General features: G+C 48.0%; 1 protein-coding gene across 6 annotated transcripts in view; it reads left to right on the top strand.

The window, feature by feature from the left end:
* The window catches only part of TACC2 (transforming acidic coiled-coil containing protein 2), a 234,980-nt gene that overhangs the window by 211,662 nt on the left and 7,658 nt on the right, over positions 1-15,660 (top strand). For all 6 annotated transcript variants that reach the window (XM_023224385.2, XM_023224383.2, XM_023224382.2 and 3 more), the window contains 3 exons: positions 5,498-5,641; positions 6,067-6,143; positions 10,042-10,085. In XM_023224385.2, coding sequence (XP_023080153.1) covers positions 5,498-5,641; positions 6,067-6,143; positions 10,042-10,085 — 265 coding nt within the window. The remainder of the gene's footprint in view (positions 1-5,497; positions 5,642-6,066; positions 6,144-10,041; positions 10,086-15,660) is intronic.

Raw genomic sequence — 15,660 nt, 5'->3', positions numbered from 1 at the left:
AACAGCTCATCTGCAGGGGTCGGGGTGCAGTGACATCTGTGTCTCTCATCCTCGGTACAGGAGTAAGAGTTCCGGCTGCTACTACGTTCCTGATGGCCCCCCAGTGAGGTCTCCTTGGCCATATGCAAAAGAGAGACCCCTCCCAGAGACAGTGGGTGTGCAGGCTGGGAACAGCGAGACCCAGGGCAGGGCCAAGAATGTCAATATAGACTGGAGATGTCCTCGTTCTTGTTGCCAAATCATAAGCTTAGGTCGAATTTCCATGAAAGCAAGATTTTTAGAAAGCATGAAGCAGTGAGGACTTCCCCCCACCCCCACACGCACTAGATTTATTTCTAGACACCCTTGGGGCCTAAAGACAGAATGAATTGCATGTAGTTTGACCACTATAAGTACCGTGTATTCCTGTCCAGAGTTTGAGGTGGAATTGAGCATGTTTGGTGAGTAGCTCAGGGTGGATATGGAGTGTGCTGAGTGCCATGGTCCCCCTGCCACCTCTTTTGGAGAGCGGCCAGAGACAACTGTTGGCAAATAATAGCCAGGAGTTGACTTTTTGTCAATTACAGGCTGTTCTCAGAATATGTGCCCCAATTCTGAGTTAGAAAATAGTGTCACGCGTGTTCATAGTGTGTGGGTCCGAGAGGCAGCCCAAGCCACCTCTTTTATTTCAGAGGCGTGTGCTCAAAGGAGTATTCTGTGAGGGCAGAACTGTCTTGGAGTCTAGAGGGAACATTTTTCTCTAGTAGAGTAACTTGTATTGCTTTTGTAAAAAGTGCATTACCTGGTGATGTTGGCCCGTGGAAAATAGATGGTATTCCTGTAGCTACCCAGCCCGAGGGTGGTCCACGGGCCTGACCTCAGGTTGGTCCCTGTGGGTTTCTTTTCCATATAGAAAGATTGTCCCTTGCTGCATTGGAAACTGCTGATGCATAGGAAGAGAAAACAGCAGCTGTGTATCCAATTTGCCTTTTTTTCTGGCCATATATTTCAGCGGTAGGTGACACAGCTCCGTCATTTTGCCAACATGGTCTTAAGCTGTTGCTAACACAAAGATGAAATCACTTGGAACGAAAAATATCATATTGCATGGATGAAAATCACCGTGAGCTAGAGTGGGGAGTGATTTTTCCGGCTGTTCCCTAAAGCAGCTTTGACTTCCATTTCTCTTTAGACTGATGGAGAGCTGAGTCAGCCTTGGAAGAGCTGCAGTGGAGGTTTCTCCATCTCAGTTAGAAAATGTGAGAAATGAGGAAAAGTCCTTAACGGCTGGGGTGTCAGGCTGCAGTCTTACCATTACTGTCCTTCCACATCCTTCTGGTCGAACGGAATTTGGCTGTGTCCTCCTGGGGGTGAACCTGAGCAAGGTCGCTGGAACTGTGGTGCAGGAGCCCTGAATTTAACACTCAGCCACGTCAGATGGAATCTGAATGTTGTATCTGGGTGGCTCTCCAAGAGGCGCAGGCTATGGGCCTTTCTGGGTTAGGAGGACCCAGTAGAAAGATGGAAGACTGTGTCTAGGTTCCTTAGGAGCAAGGCCATACAAATAACAAGCTTCAGGAAGGGGCGAGTCCTGGCAAGAGGCCCCCAGGGCGGTAGAGTGGTGGGGCCCCTCAGTCCTGGCCTAGAAGAGGCTGACGCCTGGAGCTTACATGAGCAGAAGGAGTTGGGGCCACCTGTGTTGTCATTGAGCAGCCTGGCAGCATGCTCCGTGTTTCCCTCTCTGTTGCTGTGTCACAGACTAACCCCCCATACACACACATTGAGCTGAGATTCAAAAGGAGGGAGATGTGATGCCCAAAAGCCACGAGAACAGCCTGAGAAGAGTGATAAGTACCAACTCACGAGCGCCTGTGTATTTGGCCCTTTGGAGCATCTGTGGTCATTGCCTGGAGGCTATGTCTTGGCTTGGTAAGCGGGAGCAGCTGGCTGGTACCGGTGGTGCCGCCTGTGGGAGTGGCATAAGGCCTGATGCTGAATGCCTCTCCATGATCCCCGCTCCTCCTGGGCTTGGGGACCGCCTGTGGTCAGAACTGGATGGGGCAGCACCCGGCGGAGGCCACTCGCCTGCTTGGGTGGCGGCACATGACCTGGACACCCCCTGAGCACCAGGCCTGTGTCCGTGCACCGTGGCCTTGGTCCAGGTGGCTGTCATCTCCCTAGCTCATCCTGACTCCTGGCCTCACCCCTCCGTGGCCCCTCTGGCATGGCTCTCCCAGTCTCGGATGTGCAGGTGCTCTGCCCAGAATTGGCCTCTCTCTGTTCTAGGGGACGGGGATCCTGCCACAGTGCCAGCCCCTCCTCTCCATGTCTGGCAGCAGGGAACTGTCCACAAGGGGGCTAGGACCCCACCCCCAGCTGCCAGCAGGAAGGACCCCAGGCACAGCCTGCAGGTCTGAAGCAGGAGACAGTGGCCAGAGGTTCTCGCAGGTCGCGGGACTTGAGTGGAGTGAAGGTTGGAAATTGGTTACAAAGTCCATGCCTTCTGTGTCACAGCCATTTCACATTTCAATTTGTGATTCTAGTGGCTTTTTTGGCCCCTCTAAAGTAGCAAGTGAGGGTTATGTGAGAGAAACAAAGCTTAATCTAAAAATATCTGATCTTAAAATATCAGCGACAGACAAAGCTATTAATTTCAGTTAAAAACAATTCTTGGTTGTAAGGGGAAACCAGAGTGTACACGATAAATTTCATCAACACGCAGATACTCGGGCAGTAATTCAAGAGGGCTCTGAAGTCAGCTGTTCCTTTATTGAAAACACCAGGTGGCCGGGATGGAGGGCCCAGTGAACAGTCTACATGGTAGTGTCCGTTTGCATTTTGTTAGAAACCTCATTATTTTATTGATTTTTTTCATTCCCTTTCTTGTTTTACAAAGGATTTTAGGCAGCATAAAGATAATTAATTCCTTCATTAGTCATACTTAGTTTCTGCCCAGTATGATAAAGTTAGTTTTAATTAAATCAGTTTTCTCCTGCGCTGCAGGGAGCCTGCTTATTTTGGTCAGAATTGAATCTCGTTCTGGGAAACCTTGCAGCCCAGTCACTGAGATTCTCCATTATATTCATCTTCAGAAGGTCCACGCGGAGTTTGATGGTGACTGATGTTGTTTTCATTTTGAAATTTTATTGCTCATTAAAAAAAAACACACACATTTGTTGACTTTAAAAGTGAACAGTTTTTGTTTTTCCTTTTAAAATCCTCTATCTTTTTTTTTTTTTTTTTTTAAAGACAGACTCTTACTCTGTCACCCAGGCTGGAGTGCAGTGGCATGATCTCAGCTCACTGTAGCCTTCGCCTCCTGGGTTTCAAGCAATCCTCCTGCCTCAGCCTCCTGAGTAGCTGGGATTACAGGCATGCACCACCATGCCCGGCTAATTTTTGTATTTTTAGTAGAGACAGGGTTTTGCCATGTTGGCCAGGCTGGTCTTGAACTCCTGACCTCAAGTGATCCACTTGCCTCAGCCTCCCAAAGTGTTCGGATTACAGGTGTGAGCCACTGCAACTGGCCCCCAATTTTTTTTTATTAAAATTTTTTATAGAGATGGGGTCTCACAATGTTACCCAGGCTGGTCTCAAACTCGTGGCCTCAAGGGATCCTCCCACCTCAGCCTTCCAAAGTGTTGGGATTACAGGTGTGAGTGAGCCACCGCACGCGGCCCAGGTTTTTTTTCAGAATTGTGTGTTTACAAACTTTCTCCATAAGGACAAATATTGAGTCTTGATCTCTGTGTCATTTTTCAACTACTTCCTGAGAAGTTCCCCCGTGACAAGCAGAGCTGTGAAAACCATTTTCAAAGAGTAGAGATAAACCCCTGCATGTGAGAGGCTCTGGCCCTGTGGCCTGGTGGTGCCCTTGGTTCTGGGAGGTCAGCCTGCCTCTGCTGAGGGCTGTTAATGTGTATTCTGGTCAAGCGTCCTTGAAACGGGGGCTTCTTGAGGGCCTGAGCCTGCCCTATTCTCACATGAGTGAGTCTCTGGGGTCTGCTTGAAGGAGACTGTGTACTTACATCTCTGGCCGGTAGATCATTTGGGTCCTGCTTCAGGGTCACCCCAAGTATGCTAGGCCAGGCAGGGGCCATGAAACCCAGGCAACAGACGTTCTCTTCCAGAACAACCGAAACTATATAGTTTCGCCCTGCATGTATACAGCTAACTAACTGGTCCTAACTCAGTCATCTCCGTCCTATCCATTAAACTCCTTGCATTTTCTACGCTGTCTCCCTTCTCGGGTTTATTTTCCCTGATGCTGTCGTAGGGTAGGCCTGCCTATTCTTGTGGAAGAGACAAATTCTGGACAGGTACCTTTAGGTCCTCCCCCTTCCCAGTTACTGTTGGCTCTTTAATCTTACCTGCTGTCCTTGATAAGCCCTCATCATTCTTTCCCCAAATCTCCTTCTCTCTACTTCACTGTAGTGGCCTTTCACCATTCAATTTCTTCTCATAATTTCCCAAAGGGAGAAGCAGTCCTTCTCTGCCTGCTAGAGCACTCTATTATTGATAACTAGGATAGAGGTTCGCTGGGCAGCCATGACAGCACCACAAGGTTAATGCATAGGACTGAGAGTGTGGTTGGTGTGATGTTTCTTTTGCAGTGGAAGTAGACTGACAACCCGGCTGTGCTGGTCGATGATACTGCTAACACCGCGTTTCAACTGTGTTGCAAATTGCCGAGCACTTTGTGCAAAGGGAAAAAGAATAACCACAGACTCCTCCTCACCTCTGGGAGGCTAGTATCTGTTCTCCACAAAAGGCTGTAAAGCCTCAAACCAACATCAGTTGAGTGGGTTGGGGTGGTGGATCACGCCACTTGTTCGGGGTCTAATCAGCAAATGTGGATATTGTCATTGACCCAGTTTTTAATTTTCCCATTTACGTAACAGACTTCATGGCAACAGAACTCCAACATAACTCTTACATCCAGAAACTCTACCTAGGCAAAGGTGATATTGGTTGACAACTACAGTAGGCCTTAAGCTTTGTGTGACTCACATCCTTTCAAACAGAGCTAAACAAATGGCCCCAAAATTGAAATGTAAACAGTCTTACAAAAGTGATCAAATCTGTGGTTATTCAAAACTAGGCAAACGTAGACTAGTAGACTAGAATTCAACGTTATTCACCATTGAGATCTCATTTTGGAAGTGGAGCCTGCTGAATAGTGCCCTGGGTTCTCAGGCGCTGTGCCTAAGTGGCTCAGCGTGTGATAAATGGCAGAGATAAGCAGGTACCAGACGTGCTGGACTCCAAGGCCTCAGAGCTGCGGGGGCCTCTGCCATTAGCCCCTTTGTCTGCCTGCCCAGGTGCAGAATGATAGATCTCCATCCCTAGACTAGACTCGGCATTTCCCTGTTCATCAGTCTCTGCACTTTCTCATACTTTTGATGTTCTTTGTTTCAAAACCATACAACTGGCCCATTCATGAGAGGGTGAGTGTAATCCTCTTTGTCATATGATTAATGCTAACTTTTTTTTTTTTTAATTAAAAACCATTCCACAGAGAGAGGCTGCTCACCCAACAGACGTCTCCATCTCCAAAACAGCCTTGTACTCCCGCATTGGGACCGCCGAGGTGGAGAAACCTGCAGGCCTTCTGTTCCAGCAGCCCGACCTGGACTCTGCCCTCCAGATTGCCAGAGCAGAGGTATTGTGGCATGTGGTGTGATTACCCTCTTCCTGCCACTTATAAATAAACACGTATGCCCGTGGTCCACAAAGCCAGAGTCTTTGGAGACAGACTTTGTCCTCTGAACGCTGCAGGCAAAGATGTATGGCGAACCGTGTGTTTTGATCTTTAGACACTGTCATGTGATGGGCCTTTTGGCCTTGTTGAATTTACAACATAAAGCATGCCCCTTTCAGTTGCTCCCCAGTGGGCACTGTGAAAGTCTTGATATCTCGCTGCTTTCTTTTTTATGCTCAGGGAAGTTCTCTGAACGTAATTGTGGTTTGTCGTAGGAATTTTTCATTCCACATTTATTCACCGTCTCCTTTTCTTGATCGATGAATTGCTCAGAGCCGAGTTCACTCATCTGGAACTAACCTTTCTCTTCTTCTCCCTGAAACTAGATCATAACCAAGGAGAGGGAGGTCTCAGAATGGAAAGATAAATATGAAGAAAGCAGGCGGGAAGTGATGGAAATGAGGTCAGTTGGGGAGCTGGGCCTTCCTCGTGCCTGAGGGATGCTTACCAGTGGTTTAATAATGACTGCAGCTGGTGTGGTTCACAGAAGAGTATCTTCTGTGGAAGTTCTCTCTTCTTTGTTACACACGGTTCATGTTTTTCTAAAAGTATTTTTACTCTATTACTAATACTAAAATAGCATGCCCATGAATTAAATAATGCATTCAGATAAATATAGGTACAATGCAAAACAGATCTTCTCCCCACTCAGCCTCCACTTCCACAACCCACAGGTGACTGTCTTCTGTGTGAATCCTTCCAAGAATTTTCCATTTCTCATCACAAATGTAACAATGAGTGTAAACAGCCTCTTTTTTCTCCAAAACAAATGAGAACATGCAGTATACATTATTCTACCCTCTTTTTAATTTTTTTTTCTTTTTTTTCTTGAGATGGAGTTTCGCTCTTGTTGCCCAGGCTGGAGTGCAGTGGTGTCATCTCGGTTCACTGCAACCTCCAACCCTGCCAGGTTCAAGTGATTCTCCTGCCTCAGCCACCTGAGTAGCTGGGATTACAGGTGCCTGCCACCACGGCTGGCTAATTTTTTGTATTTTAAGTAGACTCAGGGTTTACTTATGTTGGCCAGGCTGGTCTTGAACTCCTGACCTCAGGTGATTCACCCACCTCAGCCTCCCAGAGTGCTGGGATTACAGGCATGAGTCACCGCTCCTGGCCCACCACTCTTTTGAAATTTAATAGCATATCTTCGACATATTTTATTCCTCTCTGCCTCATTCTGTTTAACAGGTGCTTAGTGGTCCATTGTATGGATATAACATAATTAATTTAAACAGTCTCTGTGGACAAACATTTAGGATGTTTCCTGACTAGCTTAAATGATTTATTTTCATTGTGGTATATTGTAATAGAAATATAGCCACCATCTATAGTGTACATAAGTAGTTTTGTTTTGTTTTGTTTTGTTTTTGAGATAGAATTTCGCTCTTGTTGCTCAGACTGGAGTGCAGTGGCGCGATCTCAGCTCACTGTAACCTCCGCCTCCCGCGTTCAAGCGATTCTCCTGCCTCAGCCTCTCAAGTAACTGGGATTACAGGCGCCTACCACCATGCCCGGCTAATTTTTTTTTTGTATTTTTAGTAGAGGTGGGGTTTTACCATGTTGACCAGGCTGGTCTTGAACTCCTGAGCTTAGGTGATCCGCCCGCCTTGGCCTCCCAAAGTGTTGGGATTACAGGCGTGAGCTATTACACCCAGCCCGGATACTAGTTTATTACCAAAATCAATTGCATTCCTGGCTGCCATTTTAAGAAGAAAGCGAACTGTGGGTAATCATATCCCGTTTTCTAGGTCGTGGTAGGATCTTCCTGAAAATTTCCCTGTTTGTTCCTTCTTTCTGCTGATGGTTTCCTGTGACCACCTCTGGACACTGAGCCTAGCGTACTGTTTCACATTCAAACGAAAGCCCTGCATTTGCATTATTTTTAAACCTCTTTGTTTTGTCTCTTATCTGGGGGGCACGGGTGGCTCTAGTTTTTTCACGTGCACTGAAAATGAGGCATGGCACCCGGGAAGGCTGGAAGTTCTGTCTCTAATTTCTTTTGCCTCCTGGGAGCTTTGCCTTCTTGGTGCCTGGGGAGTGCTTGTTTGTGGTTTGAGAAGTCGTACCACTGAGGGGCCCCCAGGAGGTGCCATTTACTAGCTGACGTGGTAGGATTTCAAGATGTCACCAGCTGGCGCAGATGTGCCGGCATTTGATAGCCCGAATGTCAGCCCGTCAGTCTCTGGAGCTAGACTAGGTGAAAACCAGGCTCTGCTTCCCAGCCACTCCGGGGCGTCTTACTTAACTCTGTGCCTCGCTTTGCTTATTAACTTGAAAACGGGGGTAAAGAACAATGCCTCAACAGAGTAGAGCAGAAGGATTATGAACAGAGGCTGCAGAGTCTGATGCTCGGATTCACATCTGGGCTCTGCCACTTGGCAGCCTTGGGATCCTGGAAGAGTTTCTGAATCACTCTTACCCCACCCCAGTGTCTTCATCAGTAATGCTGGGAACAGTGAGAGCACTGCTTCTTAGGGTCATTGTGAGGGTAAAGTGAAAAAACAGCACAGCTAAAGTATTTTCAGGTCCCTGGTCTCTCCACGCTTCCAAAAGGACACATCCCTTACCTCCTCATGTCCTCAGCAGTGATGGGTTTAGACAGGGCAGCCTCAAAGATCTATCACAGCTTTGTGATTCTGAGACGCAAGGAGGTGTTGTTTAATGACAGGAAACACAGAAGTGCTTCTGTGTAGGATTCGATAAGAACCCTCGGGGGCTCATCTCGTGGTTACCTTTCTTGGGAGTCCATTCTGGGGTGAGACACTGACCTTGGGACCAAGGTTGAGCAGCCAAGGACAGGCACCCAGCATTAGACTTTGCAGAATACATTCTACTTTCATTATTCCTTTTACCCTTACTGAATTTGCCATACAGCCCCGAAAGGTGGGGTCTAGGAAAATCCTTACTGTAGCAAGGAGTAAGCAGAGCACCTGCAACTTCAATGAATGTCGTGCTCAGGGTCACACAGCTGGGAGGGGCAAGCTCAGCGGGAGCCCAGGCCTCCTGACTGGGGTGGGGGTCTCTATGGTCTTCTGTCATTAGGGTCCTGGATCTTCAACAGTTACCCGCTCTTGGTTCTCTTGTGGGGAGTAATTATTGGATAATGTAGATGAACTCCTGATTCTTTTTGAGAAGTTTCTTCCAGCAGATTGGCTTTGGAGGAGGGACTTCTTCACACATCGGTTCTTCCATGTGGGGACAGCTGGGAGGCAGTATGACAAACGGAGTCTTAGTGCTTTTGTGCAGCTCTTGTCTATTGAGGCTTCCCAGGAAGTTTACTCTGGGTCAGTAGGAGATAAGATTTGTGATCAATGATGCCAGATGCATGAGATGCTTTGGAAGAAGATGCAGATAAAAGGTGATGGGGTTCCAAGGAGAAATCAAGGAAGGCTTCTTGAAGGAGATGGCATTTGAATTGGACCTTGAGAAACAGACTGTGAGGGGTAGAAATCGAGAGAAAGTGAATAACATGGGCAGAGGCATGGGGATGAGAAGGCCGAGAGCAAACAAGAAATCATTTGTTCTTATTGAGCCACTGTGTTCATGACATGGCGTGGAAGGAGGTAAGATGGATGAGGGAGGTTGGGCCCAGGTTATAAAGACCTCCATTGTCGGACTGGAGGTTTGGCTTTGTTTTTAATTTTAAAATTTTTTGGAGATGGAATCTCGCTCTGTTGCCCACGCTGGAGTACAGTGGTGTGATCATAGCTCACTGCAGCCTCAGACTCCTGGGCTCAAGTGATCCTCCCACATTAGTCCCTTGAGTAGCTAGGACCACAGATGCAGACCACCATACCTGGTTAATTTTTGTATTTTTTTTAGGGATGGTGTTTCACCATGTTGCCCAGGCTGGTCTCGAACTCTTGGACTCAGGCAAACCTTCTGTCTTAGCCTCTTGAGTAGCTAGGAGTACAAGTGCACACCACCATGCCTCATTCATTTTTTTCATTTTTGTATAGGCAGGATCTGGTTCTGTTGTCCAAGGTGGTTTCAAACTCCTGGCCTTAAGCAATCCACCTGCCTCAGCCTTCTCAGTACCTGGGACTATAGGCATGCACCACTCTGCCTGGTTTGATTTTTTTCTTAGTGGGCAGTGAGGGGTGTTGAAGGCTTTGCACAAGGGGGTGGCATATTTAGAGTCATGTACCAGGAAAATGAGCATGCAGGGCGAGGACTGACATTGAAGGTGACCCTGGAAGTCGGGACCCCGCTGCACATGGGCCAGGCTGTGGCGCCCAGCTGTGTGAGATGGGAAACCATTCTGTTGTCATGACTCCAACGTGTCTTTACTTCTCTTATAGGAAAATAGTGGCCGAGTACGAGAAGACCATCGCTCAGATGATAGGTAGGTGTCCTGACCTGCGGGGGCTCTGGCCGGCCCTGACGTTTCTGAAATATGTGGAGGCCTTGGAAGATAGGAGGCTCAGAGTGGGTTTCTGGTGGAGCGTGAAGTCTTTCAGGGAGGGACCAGAGCATTCCAGAAAATATGGCTTTGCCCCAGGACCGAGACCCTGGGACTCCTTGGAAACGCCCCCCCTGGACTGTGCCGTAGCATTATTCACACACCTGGGAAGCCATGGCAGTCACCTGCCAGCTACCATCTGACCCAGCCAAGGACTCTCCACCTCGTGGGGAAAGAGATTCCTTTTGGTTGGGATATTTGGGGGATTTTTTTCTTTTTGCTTGTGGGAGAGAATAGGAATCAAATCCCTAGACCCTAACTTAGTTTAGACTCAAATGACAAAATACCCGACTCAGCCTTTCCTCAAGGACCCAAGGACAAGGACGGTAGGCCATGGCGTGATTGTCCGCCCCCTTCTTCCCGTGACCACGACAGGCCCTGTTCACTGACCCCAGCACTGTTTCTCACTGAGATTGGACACTGCCTCGGAATCCTTCTTAACGCAGCGTCCCTGGCAGCCAGTACTGACAAATTTGCTGTGGTCCACGATAAAAGAAGGCCTCAAGTTATAAGCTACACATGCCTGGGCCGTTTTTTCTTTTCTTTTCTTTTTTTAAATAATGAGAAAAGATCTTTCAGAAGTTCCAAGCCCAAGTTTTTACACTAATGGTCACTGTTCAGAAATCATATTATGACTGGGGCTGTGGGATGCTTTTATTTATTTATTTATTTATTTATTTATTTATTTATTTATTTATTTATTTATCTGCTTAGGTTTATGATAATCCACTGTTTGTTTGTTTGGGGATGAGGTCTTGCTACATTGCCCAGGCTGGTCTCAAACTTCTGGGGTTCAGCAATCCTCCTGCCTTGGTCACCCAACATGCTGGGATTACAGGTGTGAGCTACCATGCCCAGCCCATGATAACCGGTTTTGTTGTTGTTGTTGTTTGAGATGGAGTCTCGTTCTGTCACTCAGGCTGGAGCACAATGGCGTGATCTCGGCTCACTGCAACCTCCACCCCCCAGGTTCAAGTGATTCTCCTGCCTCAGCCTCCCGAGTAGCTGGGATTACAGGCACCTGCCACCATGCCCGACTAATTTTTGTATTTTTAGTAGAGACGAGGTTTCACCATTTTGGACAGGCTGGTGTTGAACTCCTGACCTTAAGCGATCCACCTGCCTTGGCCTCCCAAAGCTCTGGGATTGCAGGCGTGAGCCACTGCACCCGACCCAATAAGCAGTTTTTTTTCTTCTAAGGATATATGGAGTGAAAACTCCAGGTCACTGCAGACCACACTTCATTTGTCCAAACTTGACACTGTGCTGGCACCTGGCCCCCACCCCCAAATATATGGATGTGTGTGTGAGTCACATCACACCTCTAGCTTGTCCCAAGATGAATATAATAGTAGCCTCAGCAATGGTGAAGAGGCCAGCAATTGAGTGCTTTCCATTCAAAGGAGCTTCAATTTTGATTTATTATAACAAAGTTCGTTTCACCCAGAAAAGAAGCCTATTCAGGTTTAGCCTCATGGTGCATGCTTTCTCTCAAAGTGAAACTTCTTTATTAAATTGGTATAAGAATTTATGAACACATATGGATAAGATAAAGAAAAAACTCTTGGAGTTGAAAATGCTGGCAAAAATGGTCAGGCTAAGGGATTGATGTCTTCCTTATGCGGTGTTTGGCAAGGAGAACACAACTCTTTGGCCTCCGGGAGTCTTGCAATTTGAGAACATCGCTCAGGCCCTCCGTGGCTCATCTGGAAACATCCCGCTCCATCTCAGAGCCGTACGCTTCTTTTTGCCCTTGGTGATGACATTTTGATAAATGTTGAAATGCGGGGGAAAGGGCGTGAGCTTTTGCTCCTGAGAGAAGCCTACCCAGGCCATCTTTTATTGCTCAGCGAGTGAAGTTGATACAAACAGACATTCCCTCTTGAAAATTAGAAGTGGAGAATTTCTCTAGTTGGCATAAATGTTCTGTCCTTGTCATGACAGAAAGATGACTCGCATGGTTTCCTCAAGGAATATCTGCAGGTGACAGCAGTGAGGACCTTTTCAATCCTAGGCAGTGTAAGTTCCCGCCAAGCCCTGGAGAGAGTGCCACCTGCCTTCCTCTCACGCTGGCTCCGGGGATTAGGGCTACACATCACCCCCCATCCCCACCCCTGCTCCCAGACCTCATATGTTTGGCCTGAGGGGCCTTGTCTTCAAGAGCTGTACACACAATCCCTTAGAGCATTTTCCTGTCCTTGGGCTACTCTCTGGGTGGCCCCGTGAGACTCCTCCAGTGTCCCTGGCTGGGAGCAGCATTGCCACAGAGGGGCATCTCACTGTGTGTCCGTTCCCGGATCCCCATCCTCATTCACCCATTGGCCGTCCTCTTTGTCATTCCAAGGCTTTTTCATCAGAAGGGTGGCAGGCCTGTGGTTGTCATTCCTTCAGCCACCGTTGCAGGTCATTGACTAAAGTCACCATAGATTTCTTTTTTTTTATTATAATACTTTAAGTTCTAGGGTACATACGCATAACATGCAGGTTTGTTACATATGTATATCTGTGCCATGTTGGTGTGCTGCACCCATCAACTCGTCAGCACCCATCAATTCATCATTTATATCAGGTATAACTCCCCAATGCAATCCCTCCCCCCTCCCCCCGTCACCATAGATTTCAAGGTCCTTGTGTCCTTGCGGAAGACGGCAGGGGGCTGAGGCATGACTGGGACTCACTGTAGCTGTGGGCAGGACGTGCCTTCTTTGTGGCATGGTTCAGGTCAGGGTCTCTCCATGCTTGGCCACATGCCCGGGAGGCCCACCTGGGTTCCACGCTTTTCTTTCCATTTTCACTCACCTAACCAGCATCCCTCGTGAAAGAGGAAACAGGTCCAGAGAGATTGGCAGTTCAGGGCCACGTGACTGTAGCTGTATTTTTAAGTCAAACCAGCTCTGGCCCACATGTGCTAGCTCTTCCTGGCTCTGCTCCATTCAGCTTTCACAGATGGTCCACACCAGTGTGACATCAGTCCTGCCATTGTTATTCATTCGCATCACATGTTACTGGAGAGGATATGTCTTGTTAAGCTCAAATAGTGACTATTCAGAATTCAGAACGAAAAGAGACTTCTGTGCTTTCTGCATTCCAGGTTGTTGCAATTGATTTCTTTCTGCTTTTCTAACAACTGCCCTGATTATCTGTTTTGCTTCCATTTTCTGTTGCTTCTTGCCCTTTGCTTGCAAAACAAACAGGCAAGCCTGGTAAGTAAACGCTTTTCCCCCTAATTTGACACCTGCCCATCGCAACCCTTTGTTTGTTTGTTTGTTTTTCTATTTTTTTTATTTTTGCTTTGTGTATTGCTGCATTCCCCCGACATGATTTCATAATGTTTTGCCTGAAAAAGCCAGGAAGGTCTTCAGGAGCATTGTTCTGTTGTTCAGTGTAGGGCGTCTTTCTCCTGATTTCAAGAACCTAACTGCATTTGTCATGTACAAAGAGATTTGTGAAGCATTCTTGCCTCCTCTGTCTCCTGGGAACGGGGTAATTCTATTTTTAAAAGGGAAGAGGAAAGGAAACCTGAGGCAGGCAAAGTCTTGGATCCAAGAAATCAGATGGACTTGGTTTGGTAAACAGCTCCTTTACCAAGGCAGGTGAAACATACACATGGGCTCAAATCAGCCCAGAATATATACCATACAGCGTGCTGGGAACTAAGGAAGCAGCCAGAATTCAAAGAATAAAAACAAGCATTTGATTACTAGAGACATGTTGAAAGGCCCTTTCTTTTAGGAGTGTGGGTGTAGCAAGCAGGTTGCTGGTGATTCTTATCTCTGTCTATGTTAAAAAGCTCCCTCTTCGCAAGCCACTGTGACGCTGTGGCACTGATTCCAGGGGTTACAGAGTTTATTAGGGACAATGAGGCTCTTAATAATGGGTTACCAATACGGGACTCTTCCTCCTTCTTGAGGGCTTTATGCACAGTTTCTCATTTAATCTGCAAATGCAAAGAGATATAAATACTCTTTTCCCCTATTTTAGACAAGGAAGCTGAGACTCAGAGTTTAAAACCCTACTCAAGATCTTGCATATGGGAAGTGTCAAAGTGAAGTCTCGAACCCAGGCAATCAGACTCCAGAGGCTCCTAGCCACTGGCCTGGGCAGCTCTGGGCTGCTGGTAGTGAGAGCTCTAGGAGTCCCACGATTGCAGAGGCAGATGGGAGGGACATTCGGCGTCTTCAGGGCCAGTGGTTCTCCAAGCAGGGTCCCTGCTCCAGCAGCATATGTGTCACTCGGGAACTTGTGACCTGTGCATATTCTCTGCCCCACCCCAGACCTCCTAATCACGCCGTGGGGTGAGGCGTAGCAGCCTGCATGTGAACAAGCCCTTCAGCTGAATACATCCATGCTCACATGGGAGAGTTGTTGGAAACGAGGCACTGGGACCCTAAGAGGTCAGAACTTTAGGGCAAGCTTATGTCAGGACCGGAGCTGAAACTGAGGAAATGACCGCACCACACCACACGGTAACGGTGTGCCTAGTTCTGGGGTATGGCAAGATGCAGATCTGTCTGGAACCTAAGGGAAAAGAACTCACGCAACCAAATCTCCCTGCTACTAAGGGAGCTGCATCCTACAAGGTCTGTCATTACAAGGGGCCTGTGTAGAGACGTGGTTATGATCACAGCTTCAGACTTGGGTTCGGGCTCTGTCATTTTCTCAGTGAACAGTGACTTAGCTTCTTAAACCCTCTGTTGCACCTTCTGTAAAATGAGGGTAAGAAAAGCTGCCCGGGTGGTTGTGATGCTCTAAGTCGTTCACTCATCGCATGGACATGTATCAAAACATCCTCTATGCCCGGCACTGTCCTAGGCCCTGGGGCAGAGCAAGTGGACAAAACAGACTCTGGTGCCTGCCCTCACAGAGCGTGCATTCATCAGGGAGATGAGCTGCTGATGATACACTAGCATAGGCACACATGCACACACGTGCACGCATGCGTGCACACATCTGATACAAGGGGCGGCTGCCACTGCAAAGAGGAAAATAAAGGACTCTAGAGGAAGAGGAGCCATTTCTAGCACCTCTGGGGAGGTGACATGGGATCAGAGCCCTGAGCAAAATGTTGGGGAGCCCTGGAAGCCCTGGGGCATTGGAGGCCTTTATGGCTGGAGCGGAGAGGCCAGGAAGGATAGAGGGCAGAGCATGTTATTTCCATTTCAGAGGGAGGTCACTGGGGGGACTCTGAGCAGGAGTGAGGTGGTCTGGTGTGCACATTAGAAGCTCGGTCTGGCTGCTGAGTGCTGGCTTAAGGACAGTCAACACCTAGAGCAGTCAGCAGGGCGCCCACCACATGGAAAGGTCCAGTCAGCGCTGGCGGCCGCTGTTCTGTGATTTCCAGATGTGATCTGTCTGCAGCAGCCAGCCCTCGGAGTCATTCCAGGTGGCAGGCAGCCCCTCCCCGGTGACCAGGGCCTGGCACAAAGACAGCTCTGCTAAGCTCCTTCCCCAGGAGCTC

This window comes from Piliocolobus tephrosceles, chromosome 9, assembly GCF_002776525.5.
Source record: "Piliocolobus tephrosceles isolate RC106 chromosome 9, ASM277652v3, whole genome shotgun sequence".
In the NCBI taxonomy this organism is placed as follows: domain Eukaryota; kingdom Metazoa; phylum Chordata; class Mammalia; order Primates; family Cercopithecidae; genus Piliocolobus; species Piliocolobus tephrosceles.
Note: the sequence above shows the minus strand (reverse complement) of the source record. Positions and strands in the feature narration are given on the sequence as shown.